Here is a 21,167-nt window from a genome sequence, read left to right on the forward strand (position 1 = left end):
TTCAAAAAGTTTCAATTAAATTAATTAAAAAACTAGTTATGATATGGCTCGCTCATATTATTTTTTGCTTTTAGTTCTTTTGTTTTCTAAAAACAAAAGCTAGTTTATGTTTTTAGTTTCTGTTTTTATCAAATTTATTTTATTTTTTTCAAACTAGTTCTCAATTGTCATATACACTTAATCATTATAATTTTGGAGTTTATCATTCTTGTAATAGTATTAGTGGGATATGAGGTGGGTTTAAATCACATTTTTCATTTTTTTTTTGTCTATGAATGTAAGAAAATCTTATGCTAAAGTTAGAGTGGTGCAAAATGAAATTAGTATATGATTTAAATTACTGTGAGATTATTTTTTTTTTTTTATCAATATGGCATTTTATTTCAATCTTTTTCTGTTGATATACCTTAGAGATAATTTGATAAATAGGCATCTATTAATCTTAATTATTCAATTAAAAAGAAATAAAAAACTTCACAAATAATTTAGAAAATAAACATAGTGATATTTTTACTTTTTTAATACTTTAAATGCTGTAATTCGATTTAAAATCTCAAAAATCAATTAATATGAATGATAGTATTATAATGAATGATAGTGTAGCAAAAAATACAAAATATGATGATGGTAATGATAACAACATTGCCAACACCAACAACACCGCCATCATCACCACCATCGACGACAACAACAATAATATTAATATTAATATATAGAATTTTTAAGGAAAAATTTTAAATGAGAAATTGACACGTATGCGGTCTTGGAAACAGATGATATAAGCGAGATTTTATTATAGTAACTGATTTAGATGATGAAATAAAACTATTATGATTATTATTTTTTTGACAAAATAAATTTTATATAATGCTAAAAAAAGGCCAAAACTTTACATCTCAATTCAAAATATAGGCACCACAAGCCCACAACCAACAGAAACTCATAAAGACCGTACAAGTCCCTCATCACACGCTATAGGAAACGAAACCTCAAAAGATTAGTCTAACAAATAGCCTACACAACGCAAAATTCAGCCCAAACAAATGGCAAATACAGTTAAAAATACATTTTTGCAGTTTAAATCATTTTATTATTATTATTTTGCTATTGTTTTTATTATTTTCAGTCCAATTTAAATCATTTTCTTTTGGAGTTTTTATCATGTAAATTATAAGCACTTGACTTGTAAATGTCCATACAAATCATTTAGCAATGGATGTGAAAATTAAGTAAAGTAGGTAACATAGTATTTTATGGAAAAGTTGTGAAATATGTGAATGAGATAAAAGACAACGTTAGATGTGTTGAAGAGAGAAGAAAGTGTGGGTCGCGACAAAGAAATGAGTGGGACGAAATTAAAAAAGTGGGGCAAATTTCATGAAACAAAGGAAATATTAAGATATTGAGAGAATAAATAAAAAGTAGAATGACTAATAAGTAAATGATATATTTTTTTCACTCCTGGCAACTTTATTACAGTGGTAATTGGCGTATTTATAGGCAAATTTTAAAGAGATTTTCATACATTGGTGTTGGTATGAAACCATTAACGACCCGTTTGGTTAGTGGTATCAAATGGTGGTAATAAGAATGATTTATAGTGTAAAATTTTATCAAAAGTTCCATATTATTCCCATGGTAATAAAACTTTGATCACAAAAAAGTTTTTTTGTTTAAAAATTTTCATTACCATCAAATACCACCCCTCCCTATGGTAATGCATTGGATTGAATTATATGAAGAAAATGAGATTGAAGTCGGACAAGCATGGCCATCAAGGTAACCAAGAGATTATTCGACCAAAATTACACTAATTTTCATTCTCTTATCATCGTTTATACCTGCTACTAAACTGGCCGTAAATGTTTTTCGTATCATATTCAACATATAACTATCTATTGACAATTTTTTCTTAATTTTATTTTTATTTTATTTTTTATAGAATATAGTTGGCAAAAAAAAAGGACCAATAAAAAAACAAATAAAGTGAATCAAGCTCAAGGCTTTGTCTCTATTCTTATCCATATTCAAATGACTACTTTTTTTGGGAATTTATCAATGGTATCCTTGTGTTTTTGCACTTTATCATTGATACCCCTGTGTTTTTGCACTTTATCATTAGTATTCCTGTGTTTTTGCACTTTGTAATTGGTACCTCTGTGTTTTTGCACTTCTCATTTCATCAATAAATCCGAAATCTCAACTCTTCAACTATCAACAATAGCAAATAAACCCCTGAAAGGGATTTTGAAATGTTTGGGATATTGCAACTAAATTTCACCTGTAATGCAAAAGTAAAAACACGCCCAATTCAATTCTCACTAGAAATTCCTAAAAATTAGCAACTTTAAGCAAAATTAAATAGTTTGAAGCTGACCCACAAAACTTAAATAAAAAAAGTTGGAACTTTGAGCAACACCTAGTTGAATATAATATACAAATTGCTTCTCGATGAACAAAAACCTACAAATTGAAAAGAAACCAAACGAAAAAAAATGATATTGAATGCAACATTAATAATTGAACACCAAATTGAAAAGAACCCAAATAATTGAACACCATTAGTGTAATAATTGAAAAGAACCCAAATGAGAAAAATTGAAATTGAAAAGAACCTAAATGAGAATCACAAATTTTTGTGATAAACGATCTCTTTGAAAGATCATCTAAAATTGGACCGGCCCATTATATATTTTTTAAAATATTATAAGTAGGCATTAAAAATAATGTAAGTAGACATTTAAGATATTGAAAGTAGGAATTAAGGATACGGTAAGTAAGCATTAAGAATAATGTAAATAGGCATTAAGAATACGGTAAGTAGACATTAATCTTTAATGGGCTGAACTTGAGATATGTTTCTCAAAGAGACGGTCTCTTAAGAGACTAGCTGAGTGAGAATAATTGATATTGAACACCTAGTTAATTACAAGGTAAACGATATGGACCGCACCATTAGTGTCATAATTGGAGCTTCAACAATGGAGGAAAAATAACAGGTCCTTGATGATGAAGAAGGAAACAACCAGGTATGGTCAACCAGTGTGACCATGGTTTGGTTTTAAAAGAATTTTACCGCAAGATAACGACAAAATTGTCATTAATATCACAGTTGTAATTAGCATTAAATGTTGGGGGTACCACTGATAACAGAAAAAACACAAAGATTCCAATGATAAAGTGTAAAAACACTTAGGTACTATTGATATTATTATTGTTTTTGGGAGTTACTAAATTTCGCCACCCCTTTTTATTTTATCGCCACCCCTTCAAATGAAATTACGAATTTGCCCCTAAATTTTAAAAAATTACAATTTTGCCACTCCCTAAAAATTTCTTATTTATAATAATAATAATAATAATAATAATATCAATAACAACAATAATAATAATAATTAACTTTTTTATATTCTTCAAAAAGAATATAAATAAAATTAATAATAATAACAGTAATAATAATAATAATAATAATAATAATAATAATAATAATAATAATAATAATAATAATTATTCTTATTCAAAAAGGAAAAAAAAATTGAATCGTCCAGAACCAGACGATTGAACCCCGATTCAATCGCCAAAAATGAACACCTAAATAAAATGAGAGAAACATAGATAGATTCATAGAAGCAATTCCACATAGGCTCATAGCAGAGCATTGAACACCTAAATAAAATGAGAGAAACAAGGAAAAAAAGACCAAGAAGAAAACAGTCGTTGTGGCTTTTATGGATCCTGAACCCCAATGTCCAATCCTCTTCTCTTCTCCATGTTTACCGTTCTCAAACCCTAATTCTCCGTTTTTTCTCTCTCTCGTTCACAACCCCATTTTCCCATCTCGTCGAAACAAACAAAGAAACCCTAACTTTCGTTTCTTTTCTCTCTTACCATCGCCGGCAATCCATCTGCACGAATTATCTGTATGTCCTCCAATATTACTTTCGTTTTTCTATAATCACTGCATTAAATTTCCTTTTTTAAATTATTGTATTGTTATTGATTTTAATATATCTGGATACTTGAGAAATTTAAATTTTACGTGTTTAATTTCATGTTTACAGGTTTATATAACTCGTGTACTCATTGTGTTACACTTGGTAATGCTTTAGCATTGTGCTAAACTGCTAATGGCTGCTGATCAACGAAAAAGACGATTAAATTCTGCTTCTACGAGTTTTTGTTATGGATTTCAAGAGCAGTATAAGGCCAAAAAAAGGGATTTAAGATCGCCCAAATATGATTTCAATTTTAACACTCATGTTTCTTTAAAATGGGATGATAATGGAAAGAGGGTTGTTGCCAAAGATGATCAAATTGGGATTTCTTATAGACATTTAGCTCCTTCAGCTCCTTGTAGTAATACTAAATTGGCAGATATTGTTACCGTTCCGAGGGGTGTCTTTGAGTTGAATGATTTATCTCAAGTTCTTTCTTATGAGGTGATTATAATCTTATGCTAATCAATTTTGACTTTTGAGTCACAAGCTGTTTCTTTATGCTAGTTTGTGCTTTGTGTTGAGTATCATTGAAATTGCAGGTTTGGCAATCGGTTTTAACAGATAAGGAGAGAAATTTCCTTGTACAGTTTCTTCCTCCTGGGGTTGAAGCTGATGAAGTTGTGCACGCTTTACTTTCTGGAGACAACTTTTGTTTTGGGAACCCCTCTTTTAAGTGGTGAGGTTATGCCTCATTTAAATCCTAGCTGCTTTCTTTCTTGGTTTTGAACTTGTATTTCCATTTTGAGTTCATCCTCTTGCACCTTAAAATAAAAATAATAGAAGCATTATAATCATAAAATGCAATTGAATTATGCTGGAGCATATGATGAATTGACGTTCATACATCATCTGTAAACCCTGCTGCAGTAGGGTTTTTGAGAACACACTTTTTGGTGTTTTGCACTTTGCATCTGATTCAAGTGAACACTTGGAGCAATCTTATTGTAATAGATCAGCTGGACCTGTTACCGAAATCGATAGTATGGACACTTCGAGTCTGCCCACTAACTCCCAAAAGGACACTTCCTTATTATTATTATTTCCAAAAGCTAATGAATTATTACAAGGGTGGCTCCATATATAGCCTAAGCAACCAAAAGAAAATTAAAAGATAACAACTAATCTAATTACAAAATACTAAGACTAATTAATATGAAATGTCAATAATGCCCTTGGACCCTTTGACTCGAGTTATCATATTACCGACTGCCTGAAGTTCCACCTTGCCCTCAAGGTGGATAAAAATTAGCCTTGTATGTCCAGGAGTTTGTCTTCGAATGTGTTCCACCCATCATTACCGTGTATAATTCCAACTCTAGCATTTTCAGAGAGAATTTTTTGAAGAGATAGTTTAAAGGTGCGAATGGGCTGAGAAAATATGGAGTGAGGATATCTTTTAATGGGCTGAAAATTCTTTAAACGAAATTCAAAAGTGTAAAAAGGCCCAAATTCAGATCTTTTAAAAGTGTAATGGGTTGAAAATCCTGTGACAAATCATTCAGCTTGATGACATTAGCATTGATGATATCAGCCGTGACATCATCATCAGCAAACCCTAATTGCCCCTTTAACTTCCTTGGCTAACTTTTCAAAGTCTTCAAGTTCCAAAGCTCACCCTCCATTTTAGAACCCCAAGCAAAATAGGTCTTCCTTCTACAATTCTTCTTGATGTCGATCCCATGCCGCCGATTTTCAACGACCTACCGGAATTTGTCGGCCTTCTCTGAAGTTCTCACGACGCCGACGAGTTTTCCCCCTTTTTTGGCTGCCTCCTCCGACATCTTCTCCTTTCCTCTAATTTTCTCTCTCTCCTCAAAAGAAACAACCCTGAGGAAATTAACCTCCCCTTCCAATTCATTCCATTCGCTGATCACCCACCACCGATCCCTGATGCACCGTCCAAATCCTCTGACCAGATCTGTCAGCTTCTCGTCGCCAACTAATAGCCTTTGACCTTTCCCTCTGTTCTTATCATTTCAAAACCCCTAAAAAATCAGTTTTACATTCCGCTTTCCTCACGCCGGCACCGGAGAAAAGGCCATGTTTACCGGCTTCCTCCGTCCCTACTTCACCTTCTCGTCGCTTCTCTCTTTTCTTTTCTTCCTCACCACCCTTCCTTTCCACACGCGCCTTGCACCTTTACCCAGGCTACTCGATGCACCCGCTTCTATGGCTGTACTCCATCTTTCTTTTATTTTTTGGTCAATTTTTTTCTTTTTCATCTCCCTTCTTTTTCTGATCTCTGTTTTCTCTTTTTTCCACTATTTCTTTTTCTTTTTTGCCTTTCTTTGTTTTCCTTTTACCCAAAGTCTTCCTGTTTTGCCGACCTCTTTCTTTATTCTTCTGTAATAGGTTATTGTCCATTATGCTCACATTAAACCTTTCCTTTTCCATCACATTTGGGTAATCTTCTTGGTATTTCCAATTTTCTTCCTGATCTATTACTTGACTCTCACATATACCCGACTCTCTTACCTTTTGTCCCTTATCATCAACCTTTACACTCTCTTCTTTAACATCTTCTTCTCTTTCTTTATGGAATACAAATGCCATTAATTCATCTTTCCTTCCTTGATGTAGGATGAGGAGTGAATAACCATTGTGACTAAATTTCATTGGTGGATGTGGGTTTGAATGATTAGATGAAACCATTTTGGACAGCCTTTGAAGCATGTCTAAAGGAGAAAATTCAGCCCCAAAACCCTCAAGAAACCCATCAAGATCATCTTCTTGATTATTTTTTGGACTTTTGCCGTCGCCGGCGATTTTTCGATCACTGGAATCGTACCGCTCTGATACCATTTGTAATAGATCAACCGGACTCGTTATTGAAACTGATAGTATGGACACTTCGAGTCTGCCCACTAACTCCCAAGAGGACACGTCCTTGTTATTATTATTTCCAAAGCTAATGAATTATTACAAGTGTGGCTCTATATATAGCCTAAGCCCCCCAAAAAAAACTAAAAGATAACTAATCTAATTACAAAATACTAAGACTAATAATTAATATGAAATGTCGATAATGCCCTTGGACCCTTTGACCCGAGTTATCACACTTATATTCATAACAATGGATATATAGGGCATGGTTCACCATCTAACCAAATATAAATAAAGTAAAACACCCAAATGGGTACTTTTCATGAAGCGTAAATTATTATTTTTTTGAATAAATATGGTGAATACTAATCAGTTCTCAGCTATATGCACTTTTGATGTATACCACGAGAGTCGAGTATATATATATGATTGATCAACTATTAATTTGATGGCTCTCAAGTAGAATTTGGTTTGTTATTTATAACTGATGTTTTCGAAAACTTTTGATGCTCTACCAAATATATGCAGGAGCTTATCACTTTGTTCTGGTGGTCTTCACCCTGATGCGATTATTCAACATGAGAAGTCCTTTAAGAAAAATAAAAAAGTATACTATTTAGAGCTACAACAATACCATGATAGGTATACCATTATATACCTTGATAATTTCATCCAATTGAAGCAATGTTGACATTGTTAATCATAATTTATTTTGAATATTATTGCAGCATGATAAGAAGTTTGCAGAATTTAAAGCAGACATGTGCAAGTTCAAATGATCCCGAGGCTAAAATGCGACAAATCATGTCAAGGTTGGTTGCTCTTAATATTCTACTCTTTTAAAAACTAGCTTTTGGCTATACCTAGGTAGCTTTCTGGCTAGTATGGCCCATATCCTTGGGAACAAGTTCTTGTAAAAGGTTTTATTTGTTTGAATGTTGGTTTGACATACTTGATTGTTGATTGTGATGATTATTATGGTGTGAATGTGTGATAATGTGAAGGCATCTGCATTTCAGATGTTCTGTGACCATGTGATGCTCATATCTCTTCCTTGTGAATGAGCCACATGTGAGACAATCATGGTCATAGTTTGGAGGTGTTGGACGTATTGGATATTTAGATGGTACTCTATTTTACTTGGTCTCAACTCTCAATAACATGAGCTTTCTTTTGAATGGTACATCTTGTATCTTCTTTTTAGATATATAATATTCATTTGCTAGATGGGATGTAATCTGTTTCATGATGGTTGTTAGTGTTGTCTTTGCTAGACATAGAACAAAAGTATGAATAACAAGGGAAAATAGCATAATGTTATATGGTGTATCTTAGTGAGTACATATATAGTAAAATGATGGTGTATTTAGCATTTATGCTTAAGGCATCTCACCATTGAGTCATCTACAAACACTTAGGGTGCTACCATTGAGAAGAAAACTTTTTAGCCCTATTGATAGAAAAATAAAACTCATGTATCATTGAGAAATTCGAAAGATTTTATAAATTGTTTTATTTGACATTCAATTGCCCCTATACCAAGTACTCATAACCAGGGTGATGTAGAATTGCGCTATCAAATGCAATTCTACAACTTAAGTTATTAATCACAAAACTTTGGTTAAGATGTGAAGAGATTTTGAGGTATTTTGGGTTTAGAGTGACGTGAAAAAAAGGGAAAGAAATCAGAAATTAATGGTTAAATTTTAAGGTTGAGAAGAATTAAAATAGTTACGGTAATTTTCCTTAATTAAATTAAAAGAAAGAAAAGATATTTTTGATGTATTTAGGGAGGATGTGGCGTGTGAGAACAACAAAAATTATAAATTACATTTCTAAAAATATAACTATGAAATGAAAGAAAAGGATAAGATATAATTTTAGGAAGAAAAGATAAGATAGAAAATTTAGCTTATTGATTTTAGGAAACTAAAAGGGGATGGTTGCAGAGGAATAAGGGGATGGAAACAACAAAATATAATTTGACACGTTTTATTTTTGTTTTTTGCTACAAGCGACATCAAACAAAACATATTTTTTCCTAGAATTTAATGTGTGCGCAAATAAAAATAACTATCTAAAATGAAAAGAATGATTTTCTTAGTTTTGATTTCGGATAAGGGAGATATGGCCTTTTGAAGTTCAACATAATTTTTCTTACGGAAGAAATAGTTGTGATTGTTTGGAGCCTTTAGTGGGTTTTCTTTGGACAAACTTTTGTGGATTTGGTATGTGATGGTTGCTTTAATGGTGGACTAATTTTGTGGGATGGAATGTAAGTTAGAAGGATCGCACCGCTATGCTAGAACTAAAATGTGATATAGATGCCCCACATAATTGAATAGTAAGTTTCCAAGAACACAAACTAGAATGCTTAGGTTCTAATTAGCATGGATGAATTCATATAACTCTCAATCCTAAAAGAGATATGAGAAAACAAAAGGCAAGATATCTCAAATTTCAATGAACTCAATGATTTCATTAATGAAATACATGTCCTTGGACAAATTCATAGAGCTTTAAAAGCATCTAGTTGCTTCTTTCAATCAGTTAGGCGCTATCTAGGTTAGAAAAGTCAAGATCTTATCTTTGCTCTAGTCTTCCTTAAGAATAGGTCTTTAAACTGAAGACTAATCTTATGACTGAAGCTAATTTAAGGTCTTATTGGTCCAGTTATTCAATGTGTGAAAAGCTATAACTTTAGCCCTTTTTCATTGCTTTCACACGCCACTTTGTAATTGTAATCAAACTTGGATCACTTATTAAAGCTTCAATCTTTGGGTCTCGCTTCAATAATTCTTCATCTTGAATTAGAATAATTAAAAATTTTATAATTAGAAATTACGGACTCGATAACATTTATTCTTCTGAGAAATAAAAATAATAAAATAAATCAATTAACTAACAATTCAAAACTTAATGTTTTAGTATAAATCCCTTTAAACTAAACTACTGGATTAAATAAAGATAAGTAATGAATATCAAACATAGTGCAAATATACAATAATAGTTGCGATTGCGGTAGCGCACATGGTAAAATGGTGATAAGTGTAATGTGGTTATTGTATTGATAAATTTCGGCCTAAACCATGAATATTGCTTGAAATAGCCTAAATCGCGATTTCTTACACCTTTATGATACATGTAATATTGGTTTGCTAAATTTGAAAATCTTAACAATGTGAACGATACGATACTATACGATTCTCTTTTTGCACCCTGTTATCAAACGTAGTGCAAAAATACAATAATGTTTGCTATTTTGGTAACAAACACGGTTATACGATAACGAGTGTAATGTGGTTATCATATTGCTAATTTTCAGCCTAAACCATGAAATATTGCTTGAAAAAGCCTAAATCGTGATTTTTTACACCTTAACGTTATGGGAAATACTGGTTCGATACAATTTTAAATCTTAACAATACAAGTGATATGATACAATGCGATCTTGTTTTTTGCACCATGTTATCAAAGACCGAGTCTTCAATGTTCATCATAGTTGATGTTGACTGTTGAGGTTGGACCTCGTTGGCTATTACCGGTAGATAAGGGACCCATAAGCTAGTTTAGAATGATCAAAATAATTAAAAGTGCTTTTTTTCTAAGAAACATTATAGAACACAATACTATGAACTATGAAGTAATGGGAAAGAGTAATATATATGTATTAGGAGATGTATTTCAGAGAACCAATTTGGGTTTATGCTAGGAAAATCCACAATGAAAGCAATTTATCTTATGAGACAAATAATGGAGTACTTTAGGGCTAGAAAAAGAGACTTGCACATGATTTTTATTGACTTGAAAAAACATACGATAAGGTACCAAGAGAAGTACTTTGATTGACAATGACAAAGAAGGGCATTCCCAAAAAATATATTAATATAGTGCAAAATATGTATCGAGAATTAAAGACGATTGTTAGGAAATGTGTAGGGGCAACAAATGATTTTTTAATTAGAATCGACCTTCATCAATGCTCGAGCCTAAGCCCCTTTCTTTTCGTAGCGGTCTTAAATGAGATAATACATTCGATATAAGAAAGGTTTAGAAGTTGCAAATATTGTGGAAAAGATGAAAGAAAATCGTTTAAGATGGTTTAGGCATGTGCAAAGACGGGGTATTAGGGAACGAGTAAGGATGATAGAAAGTTGGAGCTCGTAAGACTTAAAAAGAGAGCGAGGAAGACCGAAGATGAGTCGAAGGACAAAAGTGGAAAAGGATTTGAAGGACCTAGACTTACAAATTGAGTCGGTGGAAAATCAGAATGGATGGAGAAGAAGAATTCATGCGGATGACCATTAAAATTGATATATTGGTTCATGTAGCCGATCCAATCTTTTGTTGCCCTCATGCTCACATACACTCCTTTTTTAATGCACCTTGTACTTATTTTCAGTCACAAATTTTAATCCCAACTTTTTGATTTGTCCTTGATCTGTACTCCAAGCTTGCTTCTTAAAAAGCCACCTAAGCATCGGCAATCTTGGAGTTTTGATTTGAGCAATTATCCTCTTCCTCCTAATCGGGAAACATTCATTATCCTCTAGCAATAACCATTCTTTCCTTTTTCCTCAAAGCCTTGCTAAGGCAACAAAAAGGGAAAAATATCAAAGTGCCTTCTATACTCATTTAAATTCTGTTTGGTCCTTAATTTATGACAAATTAAAGAAAAGTCGAGGAAAAAATGCATCCTATATTTTGTCACCAACAAGGATAAATATTCCAAATAACCTGAATGGAATAAAAAATTGTATTTTGTCATTGAATCTAGATGAGAATGATAAAATGAAAGTTGATGGTTGTCAATACACACTACACTCTTCTCTATTCCTTTTTTCTTTTGAATAAATTGGGTAAACATGCCAAGAACTATAGACACAGGCTTGAAAAGAGTGAATTTCTTCCTTATATTTATGCGCAAAAAGAATTGAAACCCAAGACTGATCAAAATTGATATTGTTTATGTTATGCAAGTGGTAATCAGAAGGACAGGTTGTGTTCAAATGGTGGAGTTAGCGAAGGTATTTGTTATATCGTGCAAAATTAAGGTCTTATTCTATTGACTGTATTGTTAAGGTTTTCAAATTTACGATATCAGTATTACTCACATCATAAAGGTGCAATTAAAGCCCTCATTTTAATCAGCTTCAAGCGAAATTTCATGGTTTATGCCTATATTTGGTGGTACGTTAACCGCATTACCATGTCCGTCACCACAACCATGACTGTTACCACTTTTTTGCACTATGGGTTGTGACTCTAGGGAATATAAATTTTTGATGGATAGGAGAGGATAAAATGGGAACAAGTGGAAAGATTGTTGCTCCATTTCAATTTATTCATGGAAATTTGTGAAAACAAAAGCGCGTATAAATTGCGCATTTGGGACGCTGAAAGCTTAAGGAGAATGAGAGGAGGAAAGGGTTGAACTGTGGAGAAGCTAAGCTTTTGATCTGAAAGGGTTAAGGTATTTCCAAACTAGAGAAATTATATAAGGTGTTTTTTTTTACATTTGTGTTCTGTAAGGTGCCTGGATGAAAAATTTCTTAAAGAGAACTTCATTTAATTATTTACTTTTTTGTGTTTTATGAGGTTTTGTCATTTGTGAATGATGGCATATTAAATTTTATGCAATTAAAATCTTGAGCAGGCCAAAGAGGCATGGGCAAACTATTTTGCACAGAAGTCACAAGCTTGTCGAGAATGTTCCTGCTATGTTTGAGTCTTGCTCTCCAACAGCAGATGCAAAATTGTATTATAGTGACAACCAAAAGCGATCTGTTATTAGAGACGCTAAGATTCAGAAGAGGTAGATATATACCTCTGCTTGATTATCAGTCTGATTTTTTTTTTGTTTGTTGCTGGTTTTTTAGTTTTTCTGCCTCAATATCCTTTTGTATAATGCTTTTATGAGTAAAACTAACAGAAAATCCTAAAATAGTTCTATTTTCCTGTCTGTCTTAACTAAAACACTGCATATATTACCTTCAAGTACCACGTTACATTCTATACTTACCCCTTAACTTTTTTCGTTAAACCCCAATTTGTTTTTTTTTTAATTTTTTTTACATTTTTTTTACATTTTATCCTTGTCATAGTCAATTCAGATCCTACATTTGGATTGTGATAAGAGCCCTTAAAGAGGTGGGGAATGACATTTTACTATGTTAGAGAAGATTTTACGTAAGGGTAAGTCCAGGAAGCATGTATAACGGTAACAAGACGGAGAGATTTTTTCTATATCATAGAAGATAAAAACTAATAGTAACACTTGATATTATGTTTCTCTTTCTTGATTCCTTCGCCTTTCTCTTTGTTGATAAATTAAGTCATAAAACGAATTGTAACGCTTGATATTGCATGCATAAGGATTTGACCCTTTTTTTGCATATAATACTATCTCAGATTGAATAAAAACGAGTTGTAATGACGTGAGGTGCCGTGTCTGCGACATTGCGTTCTTTTTCAGAACCTCAACTTCCACTATATTTGTTTTCCATGGATTCATGTCTATGCTTCTTTGTCTTTCACATATTATCGATTCTTAGTGACAATTTCTAGATCTAATTGAGCCAGGTGACTATAATATGTGGAAGTGACCTCTAATACATCCAAAGATATTGAAAAGCTTTGTAGTCTGTAACTTTTACTTATGTAAAAGCTAAGTATTCATCGTTTTCATTAATCAAGGCAAAAGTATAGTTTCAATTTACCAGAATTTTTTATTGTTTTATTTTCAGTTCCCCTCAACCCTCGTTTCTAGAATGATTTACACATAACACATTGACTTCTCTCTCTTGTCAGTTTTTGCCCTTGCATCTCAGAGACTTCCTTTTCCGTCTCTAGTGTATCAAAATAACTTAGCATCCATTAGTTTAGGATAGCCAACAATTGGCCTCAGTTTCTTTATACAATACATACTTCCACTTTTTTATAGTTGCAACACATTTCTTTATCCTATGTTGTTTTCTCTATATAATAGTTTCAATATTTCTTTTTGATTGTAAATTACAATCTCTGTCTTTTATGGTCTCTTAAGAGATCTGACCAACCGCCATCAACCCCCAAAGACAGTACGACAACGTTTGAAAATTGTAGGTAGTATTATGTTGTGCTATGTTCTATAAATGCGTGAGAGGGGACAAAGGGGCGTGGGAGAGAGATATTACCAACAACTGTGCCGAAGCCATTGGGTCTTTTTGGTTTGGTTGCAGAGGAAGGTAAGGATCGAGAAAGAGAAAAGTAATATAATGGTGACAAGATATGGAGATTGAAGATAACTCTTACCTCCAAAGCCTTCAATCTATTAATGCCTGCCCCTGACAACCTCACCTTACCACTTGGTCATAATCATCATATTTCCCTCTGATTATACTTGTGGTCATTCTGGAGTCTGGACATTCACGTAACCACCATTACACTCTGGCATTTTCCTTTGTCTGATAAGTTTAGGTCCTTGCTTTTCTTATGTGCCTTTTAAGATTTGGGCTTGCTATGATAATTAGTTAGAGTGGGAACCTCAATCATCGATGGAGGCAACAGTTATGGATATGCAGTGATTTGGATGCGGTAAGTTGGGTGTTTTGAGTCTGATGATGGTGGTTGCTGCAGTGACCCAGTGGGTGGAATTGAGAAGTTGTGCTGGTTGGAGTATAGTGATGTTTTCTTGATTACCCACAATGAAAGAAGTGCAGTCCATTGTGGGAAGAAGGGAGTTAGTCTAGATGGATTCCTATTATTAGTTATGGGGTAAAAAATTATGGGTATAAAAGTATAGGAGAACAATTAAGGAAGAAACAATTACAGTGCAAAAATATAAGATGGTTTGGCAAATTTTTCCACAACACATTTTCAGACTTCGGTAACTCATAAAACTTGTGTTTTTAATTTGATTTTCATACCATCTCATCGGAGATAGCCGCCCAACTACCAATGTACAACTATGGCGAACAAGACCAATAATCTAATTGTTACTTTGTTTAGAAAATTCTTATAAACATTCTAGAACTTAATCACATCTACACAAATGTTTAGCACCAAGAAAATAGAGCAATCAATTAAACGAAAAAACTAACACAAATTCCTGATTTAATAAAGAAAAAGACGAAAATAACCCTAGTCAAAGTACATAGGAAGATTTTGAGCTTAAAAACAACAAAATTCCAAGCCCTAACAATGGTGGCAAGAGTAGTAGTGTAGTAGAAGCAAATTGAAGGGAATTAGAGAATGAGTGTGCTGAAAATCTTCTCTGTTCTGCAATAACGATCCTCTATATTATTGGTGAGGTAAGACATGGATAGACATGGAAGGTTGAGACCGAAGAGGCTGAAAGGTATGAATAATAGGAGAGGAGAGTGAAATAATATCTTACTTTTTTACTCTAGGGGGTGATAGGGTAAATATTTAACTCATATAAGGAGTAAAGAGTACCTCCATAATTGTTTCCTCTCAATCCAAGCACTTGGTCCAACCCAAAAAACTTAATGGGCTACTTTTTACCCCTTAATTTACCAAATCCAGGCGGGCCCTAAAGGGCGCAAGAAAATGAAAAATAAAGCGAACAATCCCGTAACCTCATTTAAAGTGCCGTGGGCTGTCTTATGTGGCTGTTTACTAAATTGTCTTCCGGTCATTCTCTTACATTACAAAACGAATAGTACCGTAAGCTTGACCTAGCTTTGAAAATTTTGGAGGGATAGGATTGAAACGTTAAAACATCAACTCAACCAAACTTGTGGCAGGGAGAGGGGATTAGCTGGCCTAGTCACCCTCCTTGAATTCAAATCTTTTCGGAGTTTCCAAAATTTCAGTCTTTGAACCAATCTTGAAACAATCTTTCTGCATAGTTTTGTCTTCTGCTTGCTTATGAGAATTATCATTGCCCACCAAAGTATCATTTGGCCTCAATTTTTTTTTTTAAAAAAAAGCGTGCTTGAGACGCACCTAGTCTTGGAGCACTTAGAGGCGCTGGCCAAATTTCTTTTGAAAGTCCAGGCGCAGTGAGATACTAAAGGTATTCAAAGGTGTGCAGTTGTCGATTATTCCCAGTCTAGGTGTTGTGCTTTACGCGCCTCATTGATTCGAGTCGCCCAAGGCAAAAGTGGATGTAAATGATTTTAAAGTTTTTTTTTTTTTCCAAATTATATATGTCATTGTAATTTAGATCCTATTCCCAGCAAAAATCCCTTTATTACTTGCATACAATTTTTTTCAAATCGATCCTTAATTTGACGCCGCTAACTATGAAAACTTTAATTCTTGGTTGAAGTTGTTTACCAAACAGGGGTAAGTAATGGTAATAGTGTTCAGACTGGTAGCAGTGTTTAGCGAGATTCGCCCTGTTGCATCTCTTGATGCTAATTTTTGGTTTAATAGTTTGTTCCCGTTTTATTGAGTTTTACACTCTTATGAATCTGCAAGAGGAATATATAACAGAAGACGGTTTTGAGCAGCCCCCCCTGTCCATTATTGTATTTTCTGAAGTACTTCTATATAAACCATGTAGTGGAAAACAAGACCCACACTCCCCTTTTCTGTGTGTTACATCCTCTTCAATCGTCCTTTACTTTATTTCTTTCTTTTTAGAATTTTATTTGAATTCAACCCATTTTATTACCCATTTTATTTGAATTCAACCTAGACAGAATTATGGGGTTTAGTTTGCATGCAACCTTACGATTTTGATGATAAAGAGGTTTCCAATTGACCGTTGATACTTGATAGAAAACTTAATCTTGAAACTTCATATAAATAATAAGTATACATGGTGTTATGAGCCATTTTGCTAGTCTCTTGTAATATGAAACCAAATTACTATGAATTTTTGACCCTAACAAGAACATAGTGAAGAATTATTTGAATATAATATAAATTTTTTGATGGAACTTTCGCTGATTTTAAAATTTGAAGAACTATAAAGAGGAAGAGATAGGCTTAAAATGACTTAGATAATAGGAGTGAAAAATGGCATGTAAGATTGAGATTTACAGGAGTAGTATGACAAAAGATATGAATCAATGAGGAGGGGAAAATATGTATGATTATTGGCATCGGTTTTCTTAGTTATAGTTTAGTATTAGACTATTAGATAGGCCTTAGCTAAATAATGATAACTGATTTGTTCATGCAATCGACCCCATACTGTTGGGTTCAAGGCTTTTGCATTGTTGTATGTTTCTTGGATTGTGTGAATGTGTCTTGTGTTTGTTTGCGTGAAAATGTAGTTTACTGATACTGTGTTGGTGGTCTCTCTGCTATTTCCTTTTTTTCCATATCTGTCATGTTTTGTCTAAGTTTGCATCTATAATTGTTCTCTTTTTGTGTTGAGAAAGTATAATTATATTGCTTGCATTTCAGGATGCGCGATCAAGTCCTTCTGAAGGAGAAGCACGTGGAGTCAATAACGCCTTGTAATGGCCTCAAGGTTTTGCCAAGATCTAAGAAAGCAGAAAAGGTGCAGAAACTCAACCCGATCCCTAGTGATGGTGCCAAGTATATGTCATATGTTAAGGTGAAATTCTTTATCATTGCTATAGCCTTTATATGTTATTATCATATTGTCATTTTATGAGCTAGACGTAGAGGGATTTTGAGGCCATTGGAGTTGCAATTCTTCGATGGTGTTTGCTTTTATCGTTTTACTCCAAGCTGTTGGGTCAGGCCTCTACCAATGCTTGCTGTACATGATTGTCATGTAACTTGTTCTGTTCCTGTAATCAAATTCCAACATATCTTTCCGTTTAAAGTATAAACATTGGTTTTATATATTTTTCTCTTTCAGATTTGGAAGTGGGGTGTTGATCATCTTTTGTCAGATTTTGGCATTATGTTCACGAATGTCTTATTACATGTTCCTATTATCAGGGATTAATCTGTGGCTTTTGGTGTTTTCAGGTTAGCAAGAAGCAGCATGATATTGTTAAGAATATGAGGCAGTCAGGCTCGAATTCTCAATCTAGGGATCTTAAATGCTTGCTAGGTAGCCTTGACAGTTCAAATGTAAAACCTTATGAGCTGTTTGTGGAAGAAGAGAAAAAGAGAATCAATGAGTACTGGTATGTTGCCAATCTTGCCATATTATTTGGCCTATAGTTAATTCCAAGATCTTTAAATAGTCTCATTATCCTGCTTACATAGGCTAAATCTTGCAAATAAGGATATTCCAACTGCTTTCAAAAACTGGAGAAACTTGCAATCAGTGAAGAGGCAAATGATGGATGTTTTATTGGTAGAAATGGAAGAGAAACTGAGTGTTCATTCGAAGGTTTGTACTTATTACTATGCATCTCTTTCTGCCATTGTAGTGCCTTGTAGGATTTGGTTTCTACTCGTGATTGGTCTCTCTTTTTGTACGTCTAGTATATGCTTTTTCAAACTCAGGCTGAGGATTTGCTTAACCCTCATGAGGATGAACCAACACCTTTTCATGATGAGGATAATACGGAAACTTATCTAGATATTGTAGAGGATCGCCTAAATGCTGGCTCTGCTACCCTGGACTCCATTTCAGATAACGACGAGGAGGAATCAAATTCCATATCTCTCAAGAACGAGTCTCCTTTTCAGAATTATCCTTCAAATATTGACAAAGAGGTTGATCCACCCTCTTCGATGGAGATTCCATCATTGCAAATTCTTACTGTTAGTGTCGGAGAAAATTTTGACCCACTCTCGTCCATGGAGACACAATCATTGAAGAGCCGTCCTCTAAATCTCAGTGAAGAATTCATTCCAGCCTCTTCAGTAGAGAATAATTCTTCAATGGAAAATTGTGTCATAAATGATAATGAGGATATTACTCCTATGGATTTGAATGCTGAAAATAATGCTGGTACTTCTGTAACGAGTAATACATGTTACCTGCCCAGACAGCATGATGCACAAGCATCTGAAGCATTCCCTAGCATTTCGTATTCATCAAATGCTGAAGAAATTCCTGACTCATCATTTCAAAACATGTGGTCCCCAATGGGATTGCCTGGTTCTTATCATGCTCCAACTACTTTGCATACTACTCATGGTGCGCTCTCTCTTAGGCATCCGCAAGCAGCTGCAGATCAGTCTGCAATGCCTGAAAAGGACACGACCAAAGATCTGTTGAACAGGCGTACCAGTCAAATGCCTTTTTACGATCATTATCCACCGCATAGAGACGGAAATGAGCTGCTGCAGTCGCTTAATAGGTGTGAAGATTTTCATCAGCAACTGAATAAGCCTGCAACTGAGTTCCATCCAACTAATGCTCTGTTGGAGCCTGCCAATCATTTCCCGAGCTATTTCCAGGAGCAGTTGCTGCAGCCACCATTCGCATCGGATCATCACAGACAAAAGGCGCCGAGTAAGCTGTTTATGCATCAGAACATTCAAAATAACGTTTACTCTGATAAGTATGCTATTCAAGGTCCAGAACACTTTCCATCCCTAATTGTTAGAGAGTTGAGTAATGCTCGGCTATCTAACCCTATCTCGCATCCTCAATTGAGCTCTGGGGATTTGTCGAACCCTACATGGTTTTCTTCTCAAAACAGAGCTCATGGTGGCTGGTCCTTATCAGACGGTATGGTTTTCTCTGCTCCAAGTATCGGAAGTAATAGCGGCAGTGATCAGAGCCTCTATAGTGGCCTTCCACAATGCAATTTACATTCTCCAAGACCCTACAACCCCATGGTATCTACTCAACAAACGATCCCACCGACAAATTATGGACAACTCGTTGGAGGAGTGCCCATCAACTCCAATGGTTTGCTGCCTCCACTCCCTCCATTTAATTACTTGCGGGGTGTTGAGGCTTCGACAACTATGAAGACATCCAACATGGGGTATATGAGTTTGGGACATCAATCTTCGGGGTTACGGGATCCTTCAGGTAAGCCTCTCTTGAAGTCTTGGAACCGATGAGTGTGGCCTCGTTATGGACATCATGTTGGTAACCCGAGCTGAACTTTGACAAAAGCAAGAAAACGATTTTTTGCATTTCTTGGAGAGATGTAGGATTGTAGGCCCGCTGTACATAATACACAACTGCGGAGACCCACACAATGCATATAGCTAGTTTGTAGTAGTAGGTATCCAAAGATCTTGTAATCCAAGTATCCAAGGAAATTAGTTAGGGACACGTTATTCTTTGCAATGCCAAGTTTTCAAGGAAATTACCTTATAGACGTTATTATTAGCACAACATGAGCTTTAGTATATATAATCTGCTCATGTATACTATTGGCACAACATGGAATATTAATGGCTATTTAGGACATCTCCGGCTGAATGAACTTTGATCACATTGCCAATTCCGAGCCTACTCCGAAACTCAATCGTCTAATCCAATACCTATCAAACAAACATAATACGTTTAAACTTGGGGATTTGATGCAAAAATTACACAACTATAAAAATTAAATATAATTATAAAAGAATTATGCTATCTGTATTGAATAATGATGCTTAGATGATAGAGGCAAATGAACTACAAGGAGTTTAAGATGATGGAAATTTGAAGCACTACTTCGATAGTAACATTTCTAACCTTTTTTTGTCATATGAATAAAGAGAAATATCGTTTATATCACAAGAATGTATGACAAATGAAACATCACATTATTTTATACTTACAAAAATCATTGAAAACTCAAAGTCTAAAAGCATCAACTTCTTCTCCAAGTGGAATAGAATCAAATGGAACTCGTTTGGATTCAACTTTAAAAAATTCAAACTAATAAAGAGGAGAGAAAATAGGAAAAACTTTGATATTTGAAATAACTTCAAACATTCCAATTGCCATTCATTGATAATAAACGAGCGAATTGACAATATAATAAATGGGAAAAAAATTAAGGAGATGTGAAGAGTCAAGTGAAGGCTTGCAGAGGTTGAACTGAAATTTCATCTATTGATACGTATAACTACAAAAACTTCATCATCACTAGAAAAAATTGGTGAAGAGATTTAAGTTCAATCAAACTAGAAAGAAATTTTTTTATTATTTGAGAAAAGAATTAAAGTTTTTTTCACTTGAAAGATTGAAGTAAGAGAAAATATGAAGGATAGTTTAAAACCGAATGAACTTAAGAGATAAAGACAAAAAAAAAGTTATTTTTACCTTTCTAATGCCATTACTTCTCTCAAAGCTATTAAAAAAGGGTTTATTAGTTCAATGTAAGATTTTTCCTAAAGCCAATAATTTGATTCTCGTACTTTTAAGTGCTTCTTTAAGCCTTTTACTTTCTTTCCCATTGATTATTTTGGGGTCTTTCCGTTCCAACAATTTTATGTTAAATGGACCTCTATTCAATCTTATTTGTGCCTTTTAAAATTAGATTCTAGATGGTTGCCCTCTTGACTTAC

At 34.0% G+C, this 21,167-nt stretch overlaps 1 protein-coding gene across 1 annotated transcript; it reads left to right on the top strand.

Annotated features, from left to right (window-relative positions):
* Positions 1–3,638: 3,638 nt before the first annotated feature.
* LOC130804227 (uncharacterized) lies at positions 3,639–20,078 on the top strand. Its single transcript, XM_057668604.1, has 10 exons — positions 3,639–3,920; positions 4,062–4,439; positions 4,538–4,674; positions 7,350–7,463; positions 7,550–7,633; positions 12,478–12,636; positions 17,184–17,337; positions 17,721–17,881; positions 17,964–18,090; positions 18,186–20,078. The coding sequence occupies exons 2-10, from the start codon at positions 4,128–4,130 to the stop codon at positions 19,722–19,724; spliced, it is 2,787 nt and encodes a 928-aa protein (XP_057524587.1). The 5' UTR covers positions 3,639–3,920; positions 4,062–4,127; the 3' UTR covers positions 19,725–20,078.
* Positions 20,079–21,167: the final 1,089 nt, after the last annotated feature.

Source organism: Amaranthus tricolor, chromosome 2 (genome assembly GCF_026212465.1).
Source record: "Amaranthus tricolor cultivar Red isolate AtriRed21 chromosome 2, ASM2621246v1, whole genome shotgun sequence".
Lineage (NCBI taxonomy): Eukaryota > Viridiplantae > Streptophyta > Magnoliopsida > Caryophyllales > Amaranthaceae > Amaranthus > Amaranthus tricolor.